The sequence below is a fragment of the Acipenser ruthenus genome, chromosome 47, assembly GCF_902713425.1.
Source record: "Acipenser ruthenus chromosome 47, fAciRut3.2 maternal haplotype, whole genome shotgun sequence".
Taxonomy (NCBI): domain Eukaryota; kingdom Metazoa; phylum Chordata; class Actinopteri; order Acipenseriformes; family Acipenseridae; genus Acipenser; species Acipenser ruthenus.
In genome coordinates this window covers 7,438,188-7,459,188 of record NC_081235.1, presented here as the reverse complement: position 1 = coordinate 7,459,188, position 21,001 = coordinate 7,438,188, and the positions used below count along the sequence as shown (strand labels likewise).

The 21,001-nt window shown below is 46.3% G+C and overlaps 1 protein-coding gene across 2 annotated transcripts; it reads right to left on the bottom strand.

Annotated features, from left to right (window-relative positions):
• Positions 1-2,565: 2,565 nt before the first annotated feature.
• On the bottom strand, positions 2,566-20,915 carry LOC117401232 (anoctamin-8). Of its 2 annotated transcripts, none has more exons than XM_059014319.1 (17): positions 20,394-20,915; positions 13,419-13,529; positions 13,093-13,225; positions 11,832-11,970; positions 11,578-11,674; positions 11,344-11,460; positions 10,982-11,109; positions 10,615-10,776; positions 10,132-10,284; positions 9,928-10,054; positions 9,388-9,443; positions 9,071-9,145; positions 6,674-7,384; positions 5,917-6,108; positions 5,132-5,263; positions 4,413-4,523; positions 2,566-4,000 (listed from the first exon to the last, which is right to left on the bottom strand). In XM_059014319.1, the coding sequence occupies exons 1-17, from the start codon at positions 20,578-20,580 to the stop codon at positions 3,359-3,361; spliced, it is 3,273 nt and encodes a 1,090-aa protein (XP_058870302.1). In that variant the 5' UTR covers positions 20,581-20,915; the 3' UTR covers positions 2,566-3,358. The 2 variants fall into 2 exon arrangements, with proteins under 2 accessions (XP_058870302.1, XP_034767656.2); XM_034911765.2 differs by lacking the exon at positions 20,394-20,915 and adding an exon at positions 14,209-14,296.
• Positions 20,916-21,001: the final 86 nt, after the last annotated feature.

Here is a 21,001-nt window from a genome sequence, read left to right as displayed (position 1 = left end):
TCCAAAACACCATTGTTTAATTTGTATTGTTTTTATTTTTGTTTGCAGATCTTACAAAAATATGACAAAATAAATTAAAAGAAATAAATAATCCCTTTTTTTTCCCTTAAAAGAGCCCCGTAAAATTCTTTGTACAGTAGTTATTTGGAAGAGCACACAATGTATTTTATGAAGACCTCAAACAGAAACATTTTATTAAATCTCCTGGCGTGCAGGCGCTAGTCTTTCACCTGTGACCCCCCCCCCCTACACATCCCTGCCCCCCTTTCATTATATACAGCACACGCCCATCAATCCACATACCTGTGATCACACAGCGGTTTAATGTTTAAAAAAAAAGGCATGTGATTGGCTGTTCACAAATAAACCAACCAATCAGTCACCTTGACTGCTGCCAAAGAATCCGACGGTGTTCTAGAACAGTTTCACGAATGTCACACTGGATTTCTTATTCAGAAAAACAGACTTTAGAAGAAAAAAAGGCTTTCATAATTCATCATTTAAAAGTGTTGCCCTTTATCTCAAACCCCAATACTGATTCCCTCTATCAGACTCTCGGCACGTCCATCTGCGATCCGTCCATTCCACCCCCACTCATCATACATACTTTGCCAGCTTACAAATTCAATGTCTTTCCCTGGTTCCACACTTGACAGCCGGAGGCTCCATTTGGGCAGTAGAGTGATGTTGCCAGATTACAATATTGCTGCTGAAGATACAAATTCACCCCTCTGATGGCTAATTCTATCTGTACTGGGCGCGTTTCCTTAAGCCTCCAAAGCAAAAATAAATAAATAAATAAATAAATAAATAGTCTAGGGGTTCTGTAACTGATTAAAATCCATTTCCATTCACTTATATGGGCTTCGGTACCATTTCAGCACTAGTAAGAATGGACTTTTCTCAGACTCCAGTGTCATAATCAAGTCATCACATTGTAAATAACACTTTGTAAATATATATATATATATATTTCGCCTTCTAACTAGGCGTAAGGAAATATGTAAGGCCCTCTGACAGGTGCACAGCTTTTCTGTATGGAAGTTTTTATACAGGAATATTGCTCGGGAGGTAGAATCCAATTCACGGAATTCCTTTCCCAGAATTCCATTCGCTTGACGTTTGCAGCCATGTTTTTTTTTTTTGTTTTTTTTCATTGCTTTGGTCCATGGTTGAATCGTCTGTGTTGCATGAGTGTGTTGAAACTTCAGAGTGACAATAAGTGAGTTTGCATTAATGTCAGACTGATAAGATGATGATGGGTTAGTTATATGTGAAGATTTTTAATTTAGTTTATTTTTTGTATATATATTTTTTCCACCACGCATTTCGTATTGTTTTCATCAAAAAAAAAAAAAAAAGCATACATCATGATCTTTTTAATACCATAAACCACAACAATTTTAGACCCAAATTCCAAAGATCATGTGCACCATTTCCCCTCCCAAGGGATGTGGAAAAAAAACACATGGTATTGTGGCTGAACATCTCCTATCTGAATTGTTTTGTAACATTTTTAAGTAATGGCACCACCTGCTGCCCAGAACTGGAACTGCTCTAGATACCGGTTTCCCTTCTGTTTTACAGAGATATGGCTCTTTGTAATCCAAGCCCTACCAGATTCCTGGTTTCAGTGTTGCTTTGGCAAATCATTTATCTAAAGAAGATCCAAACAATAACAACAGAAAGAAAAGAACTCCAAAAATAATAAGAAACAATGTGCATATAAATCAATCAATCAATCAATCAATCAATCAATCAGACCGCACCAAGACGTACAAACAGAGCGACTCTAAAGACACTCGTTTCTAAAACCACGTACAGTAAATAATGAAATCCTGCTGTTGCATGTGGCATGAGGCGGGCTGGCGCCTCCCCTCCCTTTGCCTGTACAGTCTCTGTCTCAGGGTCCTCTCACCCAGCACGGAACAGGGAGTGCTGCTACATCGAAAAGCAACCCTAGCCTTTGACTGTCTTTGCACACGAAATAAAAAAACCACACCAGCATTCTTCATTCGGCATATTTCAGGAACCCTCCTTCCTCACGCAGGTTCCAGGTTTGAGAGGGTGCCCGGTAACTGGTATTGAATTGATTTACACTGCAATGGCCAGTAATCCCAGTTTACCATACGTATTAACAGAACTCCAGCGACGCTAAGTAAAAACAAGACGCACAAAGCTATGGGAGTGTCTGCGGCACAGCCAGTGTAAACCAGGACGGCTCCCAGCATGCTCTGCCTGGCTCCAGATCCAATAGGAGGCGTCATTACAAATCCATCAATTCCATTGAAAACGCTGACGTCTTCTATTCTGAATGGGAAATGTTATAAATATACACAAGTCAAAAGTGGCAACATACTATTGTCAAGGGAAAGTGTGTCTGAAAACAAACAGTGGAGGTACCTTTCTATTTTAACCTTGAGGCATCCAGGCATCCTAATTATCCATGTATTTTCCTTTATTCTTCTGTATAGTACATTATTTCATTTGAGATTATATATATATATATATATATATATATATATATATATATATATATATATATATATATATATATATATATATATATATATATATATTTATTAGTCATCACCTGGAAACAAAGACCTGTTGTATTTCAAGGCTCTTAAATGTACAGGTATGAGCTTCTTATCAGCACTTCTCTGACGAGCACTGTGCTGGCAGTGGCTTGTATTTATTTAGGCACTTGCCCTATTTGAAACAATGTTTTTGTTTTTTTGTCAAGCACATTTCAAACACCTTGAACAGACCATCTTTGGAGATTTGAACAGCAATTTGAAACTGGATAAAAACTGTTTGCTTTCTTTAGTTTGAACACCTGTAAGAATGGGCTGTGTTTAATAAAATCGGAAATGGGAAATTTATAAAACACATCATTTTCTTGTAACGAGCGACCTAACGGAGACACTCTGAGTCTTTGGTTCGACGTCAACATTTTCAAACCGGATCAATCCGTAGCACCTTTGCACCCTGCGGAATAATAAGAATTAAAGAAAAAAAACAACGCGCTTCAGAAAAGGTTTGAAAACCATCTGAGAATCACAGCTTATGCAGTCCCACAGGTATTGCGATGAAGGAGGGGAGAGGGGGGGGGAGAGGAGGTGGGGTTCATCATCATCTCTCCATTTCCTCACATCCATCTGTGTCCACGCAGGCTGACCGGTCACACGGCTCTCCTCTAGCCTCAACCCAGACTGACCCCCAACGACGGTCCCAATCAACTCTCCCGAACAGAACTGGCACAGAAAAGGAGGCGCGGCAGCAGCGTGATCAACTCGGATTTCTTCCCTTTAGATTTTTTTTTTTTTTTAAAGTTAAAACGGCGTTCTTTTTGCGTTTAGTTTTTGGAGCCTGGCAGCTCGGGCTCAGCGCCGTGGGCGGGTTCGGAGTCCGTCGAAGGCATTTCCTCCGGCGCCCCATTCAGGTCCGACTTGGTGGGCAGTTTGTCCGGCGGGCCGTCCCCCCCGGGTCTGGCCTGGGCCCCGTTGGCACAGGGGCCCCCTTCAGATTTCCCGAAGTTGAAGAGTTTCCCTGGATTGAAGGACTTGGTGGGGGAATGGCTCTTCTCGTTGACAGTGGCTGCTGCTGCTGCTGCCTCCTTCTTGTTCTCGGGAGACTTCAGGAACTTGAAGCTGAGGAAGCCGGGGAGTTTGGGCTCGCTGCCGCCCGTGGGGGACTGTGGCGACCGGGCCGTGCCCGAGTTGAACTTGCTCTGCAGGGGGATGATCTGCTTCAGCTTCATCACGTTGTTGGTGGCCAGCAGGGAGCTGGGCCTCTTGGGCTTGTCGGAGCCCCCTCCGGAGCGGGGCTTGTGGCCCTTGTCGTGATGGTGCTCCCCCACCGAGGAGTCCGTCCCACGGCCCTCGTCCTTGTCCCTCTCCCGCCTGGCGTGGTGCTCCGCCTGCCTCTGCCTCTCCTCCTCCTCCCTCTTCCTGCGCTGCTGTTGCTGGAAGTGCTGCTGAGCCTGCCGCTCGTGCTTCTGCAAGGAGGAGAGAGAGGGAGATGGAGACACACGGTGACACACGGAGACACACACACACACACCACTGAGAGACAGCGAGACCAGCAGAGGCCCCAACGTGCCGCGGAACAGCACACTTCAAAGTGTTTAAACACGATCCCATAATAGCTATCAACACCGGTTCATTTTAATTTACAATAACTTATCAGCTGTTATTCCCCCAGTTGCTTAATTAGTTAAGACTCATTTCTATTACTAACATTTAGAAGCACAATTATATTTCCATTATAAAACATGAACTACTGTACAGAACAGACCCATTCATTTTCCTGGATATTTCTGTTCATTCCTGCAAGCAGCTGTAGATGCCTGGCACACACTCCCTCAGGGTCACCCAGTGGTAGCCTGGAGCATTGCGTCACTTTGTTACCTTGAAGGCTTCCCTGCGTTGATACTCCAGCTTTGCCATTTCATCAGCCACCCAGGAAGGGATGTCTGGGATTGCAACGTGAATGATGTACTTCAGCAGGACAGCAAAGTGCTGTGGAGACAGTGAGAGACACCAGACACATTCACTGAGAGAGCGCTGAAACCACACTGCTGAAATGCAGTCCAACAAAGACACTGAAGCAACTCACACAAGCACCCCTTCACAGTGCAAGAATTATTAGTAACACTTTGCATTAAGTGTCTCTGATTACTGTGCAGTCGTTACAGCTCTGGCCAAAAGCTTCCCGTCACCTACAATTTTAGGATTGAGACATAATTAATATATATATATATATATATATATATATATATATGAGATACATAGCTTAGATCTTTTATTTAACATCATGTAATCAAAATGATATCGCAAAAGTCTACCGGAAGCCACAATAGTAGTACAGTATTTCATGTTAGATTTTGAAATGTCAAATTCTTCGTTAAGTAAATGGAAAACTACAAAGCGGTGTGTAATCATTCAATATGTTAATGTAACATTATTCAGCAGGTTTCATTCGACTTTCTGAAGCAGCATGTGTCAATTCTACAGGGGGATGCAAAACATTTGGCCACAGCTGTAGTTAGTGTGGTTACTTAATGCACCTGTATTCATTTCTCCATATACATGAATCTGAATGTTAGATAAGATGAACATTTCTTTACCTCCAGGATGACAATGGAGATGATGGCCATCTCTGGGCTGAGCCAGGGGAACAGGCGCTGTAGCTGCCCACACTGACTAATCAGGTAACAGTTTACAACAATGGCAACAAAGCCCATGGCCTCCATCACGTTCTGTGAACAAAAAAAAAACATGCCTTGGGAGTGCCAGCTGTTCCACTGCCCACCTTCGATCACCCTAGTCCTGGGGTATATACCGTACACAACAACTGTGCCAAGGAGCTAGCGTTGAATAGCCAGGACTCAAACTGGAAGGTGCTGCATTCGCTCAAATCCAGCAACTGAATGGCCGTGCTGACTGACTACTCTGCATTGCAAAACGTGCCAAGCTTGATGCAAGGAAAGTAATTCCTCTGAATGCCAAGTCTGATTTAGGGTTAACCAGACTTTCTTTTCTATCAGTTGAACTTACAGGTGTGTGTGCGTTCTATCCCTCTGTGGTCAATAGAGCGGGCTTTGTGTTGAAATAAAGATGCATTATTTTGAATTTAAGTTTGGCAGGGATGGGGTTAATTCCGTCCCTGCCAGATTCACGTGAGGAATGTGGCTGGGTCTAGATTGAATAACTGATCATCAATCAAGTCCCAGCCACATGCTATATAAAGGAAACCTTTGTTTCTTGAGGGATAGCCAATGCCAATAATAGCCGAAAGGTGTCTAGTATTTTGTGTAAGTCTTTGTGTTTTGTTTGAACCTTTTCTTGAGTCTGTTTTGCTTCACTTTCACTGCAGCTTCCTTCCTGACGCTATCCTGTCACAGCCTCTCACCTGCCACTGCCCGATGCTCTCGACTCGCTGTCCGAAGGGCCTCTGCAGCCCGGTGCACAGCTTGAAGGCATCGCTGCGGATCTCGATGATGTTGTTGATGAGCGCGCACATGGCGGCCAGGGGGAACGCTGACGAGAAGAGCACCACGTATCCAAACTGAATGAACATCTCCTGGTAATCCTGGAAGGTGTCCTGCAGGGAAAAACACAGCCCACACTCAGCCCTTCGGAGCACACACACACGCACACAAACACGCACACACACAGATCCGCACGCACACACCCCGAGCCGGCTCTCCACATCCCAGCTGGATCACTGCACTTACCTTTAAGAGAGGCCCATGGACACTTTAGGAAGCTAGCTGCATTTATATACAACGGTACATTCGCAATGCTTGTTGGAGGGTCTCAATGAATATGGGGGATTCAGCCTTTTAAAAGTTAACTGCAGTTTACTGTGGTAAAACAGAGATGGAAATAAGACTCCCATTGCATATCAATTTGACCCATTCCAGATTTGAATACAAGCTTGATTAGCCACAGTGAAGAGGTAACAAGCTCAGGTGTGTCTTATTAGACTCATCGTACAACTGGGGATTGGATCAAAGTGCTATGCAATGGGAGTCTTACTTCCCTGGTAAGAGCACAGCAAAGTGTACTAAAGCACCACAGGGAAGCGTTTTATGAACCCTATCTGCCGCGGTACTGAATCTGCTTCCTCGACACACATGAGGAGGTTTGAGTGGCTCTCCGCTCACCTCGTACTTCTTCATACAGCTCTCTACCTCCGCCTGGGTGAGCCGGGAGGAGAAGGTCTCTTTGGGGGGGTCGATCCAGGACTCTCTCTTGGTTTTGGACTCCTCCCTCTCCGCAGAGTGGCCCCTCTTCCTTTGCCGCAGCGAGACGGGCGCATCCCCGCCGGGGGCCAGCGGGGCCACCAGGATCTCTCCGGGGGCCTCCTTGGTTTCGAGGTAGCCGTTGTCGATGTCATCGCAAAGCTCGAACACCGAGGCTGGGTCCATGCCCTTCTCCACCATGGTGGGGCTGCCCTCCTCCAGGAAGCTGTCCTCCAGCTGCATCGCCATGGCGACCCCCTTCCGCTCCGCCTTCTCGATGAAGCTCACCTTCCTCAGCTTGAGGCCGCAGTCCATGAGGCTCTCCACCTCATCCTCGCTCTGCCTCTCCTGCTCCACCCCCTCCTCCTCCTCCTCTTCCTCGTCTGGGACCCCGCACCCCCCGTTCAGACACTTCTTCTCCCCGCTCCCTGGACCCGGAGAGGCCTCTTCCGAGGGCGAAGCCTGGGCCTTTCCCGCGGCCATGCGCCCGTATTTAAGCACCGAGGAGAGGAGGAGATCCCACAGCACCTTCGGGGTCAGCTCCCCCAGCTTGTGCCTCTCATACAGGTAGGGCTGCAGCACCTCCTTGACGTTCTGAAGGAACTGACGGATTATCAGCAGGGTGGCCAGCATCTGAGGGGGAGTAAAGAAGCACAATGGATACTTAGAGAGACAACAGGCCCTGTGTTACATAGCTGCAGTGTCCCACAGTGTTGTATTAACACACGATTCTGCTGAATTTCCGCAAACGAGTCAAGCAGACAAACGCTTTGATCAATCGCTGCAATCTGGGAGCCTGTTTGGTCTGTTTGTTTAATTCATATCAAAATGTATTTTGTATCAACAACCAAAAAACAGATTCCCAGCATCTCCAGCCTCTTAATGGAAGAACATGCATTGTACCACAATTCAGGTACCACTGCTAGTAAAAATAATAATGATGTTTTACAGGAGATACAAAATACACCTCTGTGCGGGACACTGCGCTATTAAAACTGCATCACTCAAAGCTCAGGCTCACACACAAACTGGCCCTCAAAACAGCCCCTTTGCAGAGAGACAGGCTGCTGGTTGCTATATAAGCTGCATTAAACAGCCTGGGATTCCTGCCCCTGTAAGTATGGTGCACACTGAAAACCACGTGTCACTGGCAATGTATGTTTTGTAATTATATTCAGAATCAAGTTAGGTGGTCAGAGTATGTGTCAGAGGCACCTGGACAGCTGGCTGTGAGCGTAATAACCCTACTTTACCACCAGGTGGCACTATAGGCTTAGTAGAAAAGAGATTGCATTTGATATAGAGTTTTTCAAGCTGCTGTTTGCGCAATAATGTGTGAAAGAGAGCGAGGCTCATGCAGTCACTGTGTGCTGCCAGACAGACAGACAGGCAGGCAGGCAGGCAGGCAGGCAGGCAGGCAGACCAACACTGCCATACTTTAGACCTGGAGCGGGCACACAGGCCCTGCTTTATGAAGATGACGAGGAGCTGGAGTTTGAGGCAGAGGAAGGGCAGCAGGGCGTCTTTGGTCTGTCTCAAGAGGCTTGAAGACAGGGAGAAAACAAGCAGGAGCTGGGGGGGGGGGGGACGGAGGGGAGCGAAGAGGAGATCAAACAAAACACAAAGAAACCCTGCTACTGGAGAGTGGAGAATCAGCCAGTATCCCTCTCCCGTCAGTGAGCACTAAATCACAGTTACAATGTAAAGAAAGATCAGAAAGGGGGGCTGTGAGGCAGAGAGAAAGGGTTAGGCTAGGAAAAGCAGCTGTCGATTACCAGCAGTGATGTGGTGCTCTAAATCTGAAGGCACTGCAACACCACTAAACAATATACACAAATTCACATTTCATCAGTATACCGAACTGCTAGCAACACATGCATCTACAAGTATTTCCACCAAGCGCCTTTCTCCGTCTGGTCAGAATGCTTTATTTATGTGTGCCAGCGGCAGAGCGATGACGTCCGAGACGAGTTTTCAGACCGAGGATTCCACTGCTGCTGTAGCTGACAACAGAAGAAGTTCCTGAAGCTCTTTTCAGGCTGAATGGGACAGCTGTGCAGGAGATGTGAGTCATGGGACTTAGCTTGTCTATCATGCGAGTTCCGGCTCCACTGCACCTCTGCTGTCTGTAGGAAATAGTACCGGAGCAAACGCTCACCCACCAAGAAGAACACACGAGGTAGGATAACTGATCACACCAATCTGCGATGCCACGGCACTGCTGTATTCATGTGCTTGTGTTACCTGAACGCTCTGAAACGGATCTGAAAGTTTCACACATGTTTTTACAAACCCTGGCACTGCGTTCAACAGCCTCACCTCTTTCAGACGCTCCATGTCTTTGAGATAGAACCCGATGTAGAAAAGGCTGAGATAAGAATTGACAAACTGAAACTGGAACAGAAGACAAAAAATCATTACAGTCAAGCACAAATCCACGGAATAATAATAATAATAATAATAATAATAATAATAATAATAACTGAATATTAGCTAATAACTAATTGCATTACCAGTGTGCCTATTGCTTTGTACTGATGTTTCGTAGATTAAATAAAGCTGACTACAGTAATAGCTCAAGGGCAGACGAAACCTATTGTACTGATCGCTTTCAAACTCAGTTACGAGAGACTTACTAGAACGATTTTGATAATGAGGTTTTTCTCAAAGGTACTCTGGAGTCTGTAGTTTTCTAGAATGGGAAAAATAAAGACATCATTGTACACACAACAGTGATCTGGATGTGAACGCACAAGGAAAGGGAATACTGAAATTCAAAGTTTTGCATCACATCGAATTTCAGGATAAATAGAAATAAACTATATGAACATAATTTAGACATTTTATTTCACATCATGTAATCATAGACAGTACAACTTGATATTGCAAAAGTCTACTGGAAGCCACAATAGTAGTACAGTATTTCATGTTTCGAAATGTCCCATTTTTCAGTTAAGTATATGGAAAACTACAAAGCGCTGTGCAATTCAATATGTTAACGTCACACTATTCAGCAGGTTTCATTCGATTTTATGAAGCAAAATTAGTTAATTCTACAGGCTGATGCAAAGCTTTTGGCCATAGCTGTATAATTGCCTTGATCAGCTGTTACGTTACCACTGATCAGAGATCTTGGTCTCACGCTGTCTGCGTGGTACTGTATCCGTGTTACATACCCCTATCATTGAGCCAGCAGGCAATCTTCCTGTAGACATCGTCGCAGGCTGTCACAGTGATGGCCAGTATGATTTTGGGGATGAACCTGGTCACTTGAGGAAGCTCCTTGATCCCCATCACAAACTCCTGTGGACAGAAAGCAGCGTGAGGGACATCTCAGAACTGAAACGCCAGACTAAAGGGGCAATGCTTTTACCACTGACCTGCAGCTCGAAGCAGATGAGCATGGCCAGGAAGACAAAGCACAGACAGAAGAGGCACACGGGGAGGCTGACCAGGTACTGGAACAGCATTCTCTTCCAGGGGGGGTAGTAGAACTCCTCACAGCCAGTGATCGGGCTCAGCCGCTTCACTCCCTGCAATACAGCACACAGCAATACAGCTCAGCCCTCCCCTATCCCTCTTTCCTTATCCAGCTTCCATTATCCCTGATCTCTTAGCCACTCATCTCTATCTAGGGGTAGATTCAGTAAAAATACTGCTCCTGATTTCTGCTCCTATTCAATCAAGCCCCCGGATAGCAAAAAGCTACCCCCGAACACACCCCATAGTGAAAGATTCTACACCGCTGTTCTTTGCCATAGGCAATGGTCTTCTACCTGCCAACAGCTCATGCCTCTTTCTCTGTGATTTCTTATTCTTTCGGCTCTCCAGTTGCTCAGGCGCTCCGCTCCTTTCTTATTTACCCGGAACTGTGGGCGTGGCTCTTCCAGGCTCTCAGCGGGCGTGTCCAGCGTCCCCCACTTGTAGGCAAGCTCCGCCCCCCGGCGCTTCCACCGCTCCAGGAAGAGAGTGGCCCAGACCACGTTGAAGAGAGCGAAGACCACGCAGCAGATATCCCTGCTCGTCTGGTAACACAAACACAGCCCCCGTCAGCCCGGCGGTGACACACACACAGGCGTGCTCAACTGGTCCCTGGTCACAATTTTGTACGATATTTCAGGATATACTAAAGTCTCAAGTAAAACGCTGTATCCTGGTACCTGTTCTGAAAGTCACGTGGTCTAGTGGGGTGGGTTTGACCTACAGCGCAGGAAGTGCTTAACCACTCACCTGGTCAGACTCGGTCAGCATCCACAGAACGAAGCCGATGATGGCCGGGTAGAGCATGGAGGTGGTGTAGAAGCCCAGCCAGGCAAAGTACATGGCGATCTTCACACCGAAATAATCACAGATATCATCTGCCAGACAGACACAGCATTACACACCTAAAGTGGCATTAGGAGCTAGGGGGCGCTACTGGGGTAACTCGCAGGCCTTACACACTAGCCTTACACACGGTGGTTATGTCAACCCGGACTGAAGCTTTTACACAGGATGCATTGACATTTATTTCCATCGACCGGGCTGTCAGTCGTGAAACAGTCAAGTGAAAAGGCTGGTTTGTGAAGGGAAGGTGGTGGTGTTTACGGTACCTAGCGGCTGTTTCTCACACACAGCTTGCACCCAGGACTTCATGAGCTGGCTTAGAATCCTCTGTTCGTGGAGCGGGAAGAGCTGCTGGATGACGCCCCTAGCGGCCAGCTCCGGTACTGCAGAAGGAAGACAGCGAGAGTAAGTCTTGATTCAAGAGAATTCTTTTTGCATTCTTTTTTTTCATTAAGCCAAAACCGATGCTAAAACAGGAAGCCAATATGAATGCTACTCACGGATTGGCTGCCCTTCCAGGAAGTGGAGGTTGTGCAGCGACTCGCCCTGTTTCGCCCGCAGGTTCTCCAGCCAGTAGCGGATGATGCTCTGTCTCTCCTGTAGAGGGGGCAGGTGGGGAAGGTGAAGGGTTATCAGTGAGGGCGAAATCGAATAAAACGAGCTAAGTTAAAAATCGCAGCGACTGTACGGTTAAATTTTGTTTGCTGAAGCAGTAGGCAGGAGAATGCACAGGTAAGAGAGACAGTCAGCTGACCTGCGAGCTGAAGAAGCAGATCTCGTTCTCGATGTTCTCGTAGATGTAGTCCTCCTCACAGGAGAAGTTGCGAGTCCCGCCCCCGAACTCGGGTTTGACAGGTTTGCGCAGCCCCACCTCCTCCGCCCCCCGCAGCAGGCTGCCAAGACAACCAGCATTCAGTACACTGCACATCCTGCACTGCGCATCCTGCACTGCGCATCCTGCACTGCACATTCAGCACTGCACATCCTGCACTGCACATCCTACACTGCGCATTCTGCACTGCGCATTCTGCACTGCGCATCCTGCACTGCGCATCCTGCACTGCACATTCTGCACTGCGCATCCTGCATTGCACATCCTGCACTGCGCATCCTGCACTGCACATCCTACACTGCGCATTCTGCACTGCGCATCCTGCACTGCGCATCCTGCACTGCGCATCCTGCACTGCACATCCTGCACTGCACATCCTGCACTGCACATCCTGCACTGCGCATCCTACACTGCGCATTCTGCACTGCGCATTCTGCACTGCGCATTCTGCACTGCGCATCCTGCACTGCACATCCTGCACTGCGCATCCTGCACTGCACATCCTGCACTGCACATCCTGCACTGCACATCCTACACTGCGCATTCTGCACTGCGCATTCTGGACTGCGCATTCAGCAATATTTTATATATGTCTTTCTATATAGCTACACAGTGCTGAAAAGTTTACACCAGGGATTTCAAAATGTACAAACTGCCTTTTATAGGACTAGAGAACTTTAAACAATTAAGTTAGTGGGGATCATGAACTGGTTGGAAATTGTGCAAACTGCACTGAAAACTTTGAAAAATGTAGCTGGGGTGGGGATTGTTACCTCTAACTCACTAGCAGCCTGTTACACCCTGATGCCTGGGTCTGTATGGAAGGCAGGGGGTGTTCAGGTCAGGATTGCTACTGGTAAACTATGAATTACCAGTGGCAGCGGTGATGTGATTGGCTCTAGGTGACAGAAAGAGGCAGATTAGTGTCAAGAATTTGCCCAGTGAAGGGATTATTCTGCTGAGAGAAGTCTGGGGTTTGAAAATGGCTGCAACTGAGAGTGACAGACTCTGGCTGCAGGGATCTCAGTGCCAAGAGAAGACCGCGTTCGGACAGTGCGGTGCTGAGGGAGAGCGTCTTTTAACCAAGAGAAGGAATCTACCTGCTGGATTCATACCAGCTGTGATCAGCTAAAGCTGGAAGGCAGCGGACGCTTAAAGATCCACAGCGATGCTGGACACTCACTTCTCGTAGGTCGCCGTGACGAAGAAGGCGTGGACTCGGGTGTGTTTGTGGTGCCGGATCTGGATGATAAGCTCCGGGATGCCCAGCCGAATGTGGTTCAGTAACCATAGCAACGTGTGGTCGTCTGTGGATTCTGGGGGAAGCAAACAGGAAGTCAGCAAGACAAAACAGGAAGTCCTTCCGAAGACACTTTGATGTTGTTCTTGGTTGGTAAGGCCTGTTTGCACTGGGGAGAGAGAGAGAGAGAGAGAGAGAGAGAGAGAGAGAGAGAGAGAGAGAGAGAGAGACAGAGAGCGAGACAGAGAGAGAGAGATCTCTTACTGCACCTGCAAATGTCATCAGTACGTCACAGTTCTCCGTAGGCACGGTCTTCATCCAGGATTTGTGGGACATCATGTAGCGTCCAGCCTGCAGCAACCTCTTTCCAAAGAGCTTATCTGGGGGAGGAAGAGAGATGTTGGGGGTGGGGGAGGCAGGGGAAGAGAAACAGAGAGAAGAGAGACAGGGTCAGCCAGTAACTCAGCAGAGACATGAGCCAGACCTGGAGTGGAGCCCAGGTGGGACGTCCCAAGCTGGGACACAGACCCTCCCCCCTCCCCCCTCACAATCTAAATATCACTCATCTGTATACTGTAACCCGAGCCTAGGGGGGAGACGCAGCAGTTAACCCCTTCCTGTCCAGCTGCCTGAGGACTTTGAAAACAGCCTCTGTGTCACACAGCTCATGCTTTGTACCGGACAGCCTTCAATATTTGACCCATTTAAAAGGGACTCCTTTTTGTTGTTAAAATCCAGGTGAAACCTCATTGACAGTCATATAAAAACTACTTGACCAAGAGGGTTGATTTGATCATCTTATACCCGACAGGAAGATTAATTTTATAGCCTAACCCCCCCCACCCCCCCGGACTGCGTCACCGTCTTAATTTTAGGGGTATCCCCTGGATAACCACGCACAGGCTGATAGAACCCAGGGGCGAGTTATCAAAATAAAATCCAGCCTTGCTTATCCTGGGTGTAGATTCACAATGACATTAGCAGCCTCCTCTAATAAGAACTAGCATACTGCTTCTGTTTTTTTTTTTGCAGAACAGAAAGCAAGCGTTGTTAAATTACCTCACAGATGACTCAAGCACAGGCGGTGTCTGTGTGTTTGACTGGCCTCTGTCTCCATAGCGCTGGCTAAGGCCTCATCAGAGGAACACTGTATTCTCAGACCTAAATTAGCAGCAGTATCTGCTACCCCTGAGAGCAGGGGTGTGTGTTTCAGAACGGTAAATGTTAATAACGCTCCAGCTCTTAAAACGGATTCAATTCCTGATTAGATCCTCTTAGATCCTGTTTTAGGAATTCTTTGGAACAGTTTCGTCATGGAACACGATGAAGATGATCCCTGTGGATCTCTATTGGAATTTCAGCCTCCCCTCTTTTAAATGCCAGTTTTGAGACATTCCAGAGTCAGTATTATATTTTAAGCAAAACCTGTGCCCCTATGTACCTTTATAGAAGTTTAGCACTGCACATTTCCATGGTAACTTTGCAGATTTCCCATGGTTATACCATGCATTTACCGTAGTTGACCGTGGTTTGCCTTATTTTAAAAATGCTTTGTCATATTTCCCTGGGTTTTACCATGCTTTCACTATCTATTACACTTTGCTATGTTTTTACTATGGGAAACTTTAAGAATAGTAACTTCACCTATAGTTTTATTTACCAGGATTTGCCCTTATATATAGAATAATCTGGGCCCAATTCTCCACTGCGGACAAATTGCCCTGTCCTATATTTACTACGGAGTGGGCAATTTGCCTGCAATTTGCCCAGATACAGGCCCTTGTCTGTAAAATGATTCATTTACTTTCCTGTAATGCAGCATTTTTATCTGAGTTTCTGCCTCTCTTGGTTTGCATGGTGAGCATCTCATTTGAATCCCAATTGTCAGATAATAGCGCTCTCTCTCTCTCTCTCTCTCTCTCTCTCTCTCTCTCTCTCTCTCTCTCTCTCTCTCTCTCTCTCTCTCTCTCTCTCTCTCTCTCTCTCTCTCTCTCTCTCTTTAAATGTTCTATTCAGGAATGAAAGAACCAGCTGTCATTCACAATGCTGCACTACATTTTCAAGGGTTTATGAAAAAAAAAAGACAAAATCACTCAGACACTTGGCCTCGCTGCAGTGGTTGTAACTAACAAGATATTTCACAATTCTGTTCCATACTTCCGTCAGCCCCTGAGTTCTCTAAAGTGCAGTTTTGAAGGTAGCGAACGTGTGGGGGACAATTTCACCCTTCAGGTACGATTCGTGAGATTTTTACAAACTGACGGACACCAGCGCCATCTTGTGATCGTATCAATCTCCCTTTGGTTTTTGCTGCCAGCAATGCATCAGAGTTCTGCGGATCACAAATACAAAGACACCTTGGGTGATCTCAGCTATGTCTATGGCAGGCAACCACAACTGCAGAGCAGCTCACAGCCAGAACACCTTCCAAAAAAAAAACAACACATCATCCGAGTTCAAGCACTCGGAATGACGGAACACGTCACAAAAAAGTGACTTGCTCTTTCTGTTTGAAATGTGTTGACCGTTAGCGCGGCTGTGACTCCACAGGTGTGCCGCAGGATCACTTTGAACCTGCTGTTCTCATCGAGAAAACATCATTCACAGCACACCGCACGCAAACCGCTGTGCTCTGGGGAATGAGATAAGGAGAATGGCTCCTTTGTTCACAATGGGAAACCATATGAGCTCACATTCCAGGTGTGTGCCCAAGCAGGGCTGGGCACACTACAGCAACTTTCAATGGGACTCGATTCAATAGGGTGGAATCTGCTTTCTACACTTCATTATGACTAGTGCCATTTTCACTGTCTCTCTGACCGTAGCGCAGTTGGAAATGTCATTTCTAACAGGTGTGAATCATGCAGATCAAGTGGCAAGACCTGTTTTGATGGAAATTGGCCAATTTCATAAGAACAGATAAAAAAAGATAAAAGTCCTTAGGTATTCAACACGTACAAGGAGAGAAGGCAGTTCATCATGTGGCATTCTGTATTCAATTGTAGTTGACAAGCAGTAAATCTCAATGCAGTACACACTGCTGCTTATTCAGCTATGCTATTTGTTTAAAAGTCAACCTGGCTTCAGGTCCCAAGAGAAACCCTGGTGTTGGTCTTCCTGCAAGTTTGTGTTTTTCAGGCCAAGGCCCTGTCTGTTGATACACAGGGTGGGGTTTGTTTTTCCTCAGACGACAACAGCGGAACAAAAGCTTCATTAACTTCAGGGATTTTACCAGCTACCCTTTCAGAAACCCTGGTCCAGCGTTCAAATTCCACTAAGCATTTGAAAAACAAAAAATCCTTTTATGTTATGCGAGACAATAGGTTTTTCATAATACCCCCCACCACCCCCTGGTTTGAATTCAGAGTCCCTGAAATGGTGCCTCCTGGCAGGGCATGGCTTGGAGAGACAGTGCCTGCATTGTGGAGGCCCACACTCTGCCCACTAAGCTCCTGGCACTGGCAGTGCCTGGAGGAATCTCGTGGGGGACAGGGAGAGAGACGATTACATCTGCTGCCTATCTCTGTAGCGAGTCTATCTGCACAGCTGCAGGGTTGGGAGTCAGGGGGCTGACTGAGGGCTTGTGCAGGGCTGCAGTGTTTGAGAGCGTTAGCCACAGGCTGAGCTGGGGGAGCAGGGTCAGGATATCTCACGGAGGGCTGGCCTGTCTGAACCTGCGGCCTAGGTTTCAGTAGTTATGCAGTTGTTTCTTCTTTAGGTTTCAATCCGAGTTGTAATGTTTTTAGTTTCGTCTGCTGCTGTGCGTGCAGAATGAAGAGGAATGAGGTTTAGCTGGTCATTGCATGTAAGGTAAAGTATGCACAAGGGTTGGATGTAAAATGGGAAATGCCATAGCACTGTCAATAGCAGTGCAGGGCAACAAGTCTGCAAGGTGTACAGGAATGTTCATGCAAATCTGCAGCCCTGCCAGGGCTCCGGAATGGACCGAAGATTCATCAGTCCTGGATACAGAAGCACCTGCCAATCGAGCGCCTGCTATCAGCCCTGTATCAAAGTCTGTCAGATCTACTGTGCCGGCCATCAAGACTGAAACAGGGAGATGCAACTTGTATATGAAGCACAATATATGTATATATTTTAGCTGGGCCCCCCAAAAAACATATATTTCAGATATATTCCTATAGCTGTGCAACCTGATGCCTTCTGTGTTTGGAAGTGGAGAGCAATGCACATGGTTGCAATATAGCACTGCACGTGAGTCCAGGTTTGTGTTCTAACTAGTCCCTGAGTCTGTCAGACAGTACAGAGACATTTAGCAGTACTGTGCTTACAGGCTCAGACCTGCAGGCTCACAATACATGGCTTCTTCCATTGTTGCAGTGCTGTTTGCCAGTTGAACTGCCCTTGGGAGGGAGCACCAGGGCTCACAAGCTACACACATGCTTTACTCTCTTTGTGAGGAATACGTCACTAGAGACAAAAGACCAACTTTTAATATAAAGACAAGATACGGACAAGGTACGTAAGTGTATGTGAGTGTACTGTGAGTTTTCTATTTCTGTGTGTGTGTGTAATTCTGCATATGTGTGTGTATGTGATGAAACCCAATGAGATATCACTTTGATTTATACACACTGACATGGAGATCCTAGCAATGCAAACCGACAGTGCACCGGACAAACTAACACAGTTTGAAAAAAGCCACACAAAGAATCCACAAGTAAAGTGTTATCTGTGCAGTTTGATATTCACCTCAGCAATCCAGTCACTGAATTGCTAACCTGCCAGTTTATTATGCTCAAGACTCCGGCTTATTTTCAATCAGGAAATAGATGATGAAATAGATGCAAGTCATAAAAGGAGATGAATTAATTCAGACAGCTAAATCTGCTTGCCTTGTGGTGAATAACAATCTGGATGAACTCTGTTGCAACCAGGCGCAGAACCACAGAAGCTGTGCTAATCTGGCTAAAAGCAGCATTCTGTTTTCATCACCATGACTTCTAATGAGATCACGTAGCAGCTAATGTTTGCAAGTGTAAGAGACAGCTGTGAAACGCCCTGCAGGTGGAGGACGGCATGAAAGGTAAAGAGCTGTTTCAAGGAGCGCTGGCCAAAGACTTTAAAATCCATTTCCTTAATGGAACCGGAAGCCCTGATCGTCTGCTGGAGATCGCTGGGTTCCGTTGACTGGATTCTATACTTCAGCCTGGAATACGCATTTCACGACGCTGCTACTTCCTTGTGACAAACCACTTCCTGTGATGCAGCTCCGATTAACTTGATGTCATGAATGATGTAATGAGTGATGTCATGAATGATGTCATGAATTATTATTATTAGTAATTTCTTAGCAGACGCCCTTATCCAGGGTGACTTACAATTGTTACAAGATATCACATTATTTTTACATACAGTTACCCATTTATACAGTTGGGTTTTTACTGGAGCAATCTAGGTAAAGTACCTTGCTCAAGGGTACAGCAGCAGTTCCCCCACCTGGGATTGAACCCACGACCCTCCGGTCAAGAGTCCAGAGCCCTAACCGCTACTCCACACTGCTGCCCACAATGATGTAATGAGTGATGTCATGAATGATGTAATGAAGGGGATATGAAAGCATGATGTTGAAAAAGTAAGCAACGCTGTGCTGGGGGAGCGCCAGGTGGAATATACATAACCTGGACCAGGTTATATATGTGTGTGTGTGTGTGTGTGTGTGTGTGTGTGTGTGTGTGTGTGTGTGTGTGTGCTTCTTAAGGAACGTGCTACAGTCACACACCATGAGATCTTCCCCCTTGGTCCTCTGATGGTTTCCAGAAACCATCAACTCACCTGACTAGGGAAACCAGTACTTCAAGCGTCAGCAATTAAAAAGAAAACAAAGTGTAATTACCCGCCTTCACGCATACCTGTCAGAAGAGCATGTGTACACCTGTTCTTACAGCTACCTGTAATCTCCAATCAATGAGAGCTGCACCTTGAACAAGGAGCCGGCTGTCTCCAGCAGACACACGTGTTCACACAGGGTACCATATGCTGACATCACACCGGTAGTATACATATTTCTCCCTTTAACTTAAATTTACAACCAAGATCGCATACACCTCATAAAAATTCCATGACCGCACTGTATCGCGGAAGTTATCAGAAGCAACCGGACTGAAATAAAAAGGCTACACCTCGGAAAGTTTGAATAGGGAGCGTGCCCCTTTAAGATGTACCGTGCATTACCTTGCATTGGTAACGTGTCCCCTTCAAGAAGGCTGACGGTCGGCACACTGCATCATCCTGCAGCACGCGGCGCCTCCACACACACAAACACAAGCAGCGACCAGGCGTGCTGTTTGCATTCCAAACCCCATTACAAAATTACCACATTATATATATATAACCATGATAACGATTAGCAGAGAGAGCAGTGCCGTGAAAACGAACGCGTTACATTGCACTGCAATGTGCAACATTACCAGGCCCATCGATAACCTCAAAACCAAGGTACTGATGCATTCAAAGGCCGAAAATGCAGTTATCGCATTATTAGGACGAAACATAAAAACAGGAACAACGCGTAATTCACGCAACTAAACGACCTTCTTGAAACGTTTCGTCTGACTTCTCAACAGAAGCCGTTCAAACGTTCTAGTAATGGCTACACCGAGAACACAGTTAAGCGGACATCTGGTGAACAATGATGTAACCTGTACAGAGGTGCCTTCCTTGCCCAGGCTAAAAAGTTATTTACAATATCATACCGCACAGCACAATCGCTCAAAACGATTTGCAGACGAAGAAAAAGAGTTGTATTGGATCGAGATAGCTAATTCTGCGCATAGCATTCTAAATATTATTAAAAAACTTTAATCACAAAAAATAAATGCGCAAAATAATCCAATTATACGCATTGAATATATTGCCATGCGGTATCTCACCCAGTGGTTATATTACCAGTACTGTCTGTGACCTTAACATAAAACACCGCTACAGTAAAGTGCATTATTATTATTATTATTATTATTATTATTATTATTATTATTAGTGACAGCAATATTATACAGTACTAATAACCACCTGTGTGCAGTTATCGCAGGCTAGGGCGCATGAGACAAAAGCCAATAATGCTACACATCGTACTCTGTATGCATATTGCAAAACACGCTTCATGTCGGTAGCTGTTTGCAGACCACTCATTTTTATTGTTCCTGATTTTGTGTAGTATTTTTATTATTTATCAAAATTCCCTTGCTTCTTCAGCGTAAGCATTTTTTTTTCCATAGACTCACCCAGGACTCCGGTGGAGGCTGTCTGGGTAGCCGGTTCTGCTCTCTCTCCCTCCGCTTGCGAGCGATGCCTGTGTCGGGTCTCGGCGTCCGCGTTGCTGCCTGCGGCTGCAGGGGCAGCTGCCGCTCCCGTCTCGGGCATGGTGTGCTGATGGGGAGCGGGTGCTGTATCTTGGGGTCGGGGTAGCATGAGGACTCGGCCGTGCAGAGCAGAGATGGGGGGTTAAATGCATATGAAAGTGAAGTGAAGGTTGTTGCGCTTCATCCTGGCTGCGGCGGGCTGCATGCAGATAGATAGAGCTCCGGAGCGAGCCTCACTCTGGAGGAGGGACAAAGAGAGAGGGAGTAGACAGTTACACACACATTAAAGATGGTCTGGTTCTCCTCGCCTCCCGAGACACATTTTCTGCACTGGAAATACATTGGCTGTACTATACGCAATAATACTAAGCGCCGAACAGTTGTACTCGGACAGGCCTGTATAGACATTATAACAAGCCTCCACACACATACATTACTAAGGCATAATAAAGAGAACTTATTGATACATTTATACGCTCCCCTCCCAGGTTAGAAACAGCAGCGTAATTCTCTATTGAGAACACGCCGCT

Bases quoted from the DNA above. Each gene is read 5' to 3' on its own strand.
- LOC117401232 (XM_059014319.1), bottom strand. From the start codon at position 20,580: ATGCTACCCCGACCCCAAGATACAGCACCCGCTCCCCATCAGCACACC. The intron at 13,226-13,418 runs GTGCAGTAAGAG...TGCTTCCCCCAG, and splicing joins CGTACTGATGACATTTGCAG to AATCCACAGACGACCACACG. The intron at 4,001-4,412 runs GTAACAAAGTGA...TCCTCCTTGCAG, and splicing joins AACGCAGGGAAGCCTTCAAG to AAGCACGAGCGGCAGGCTCA.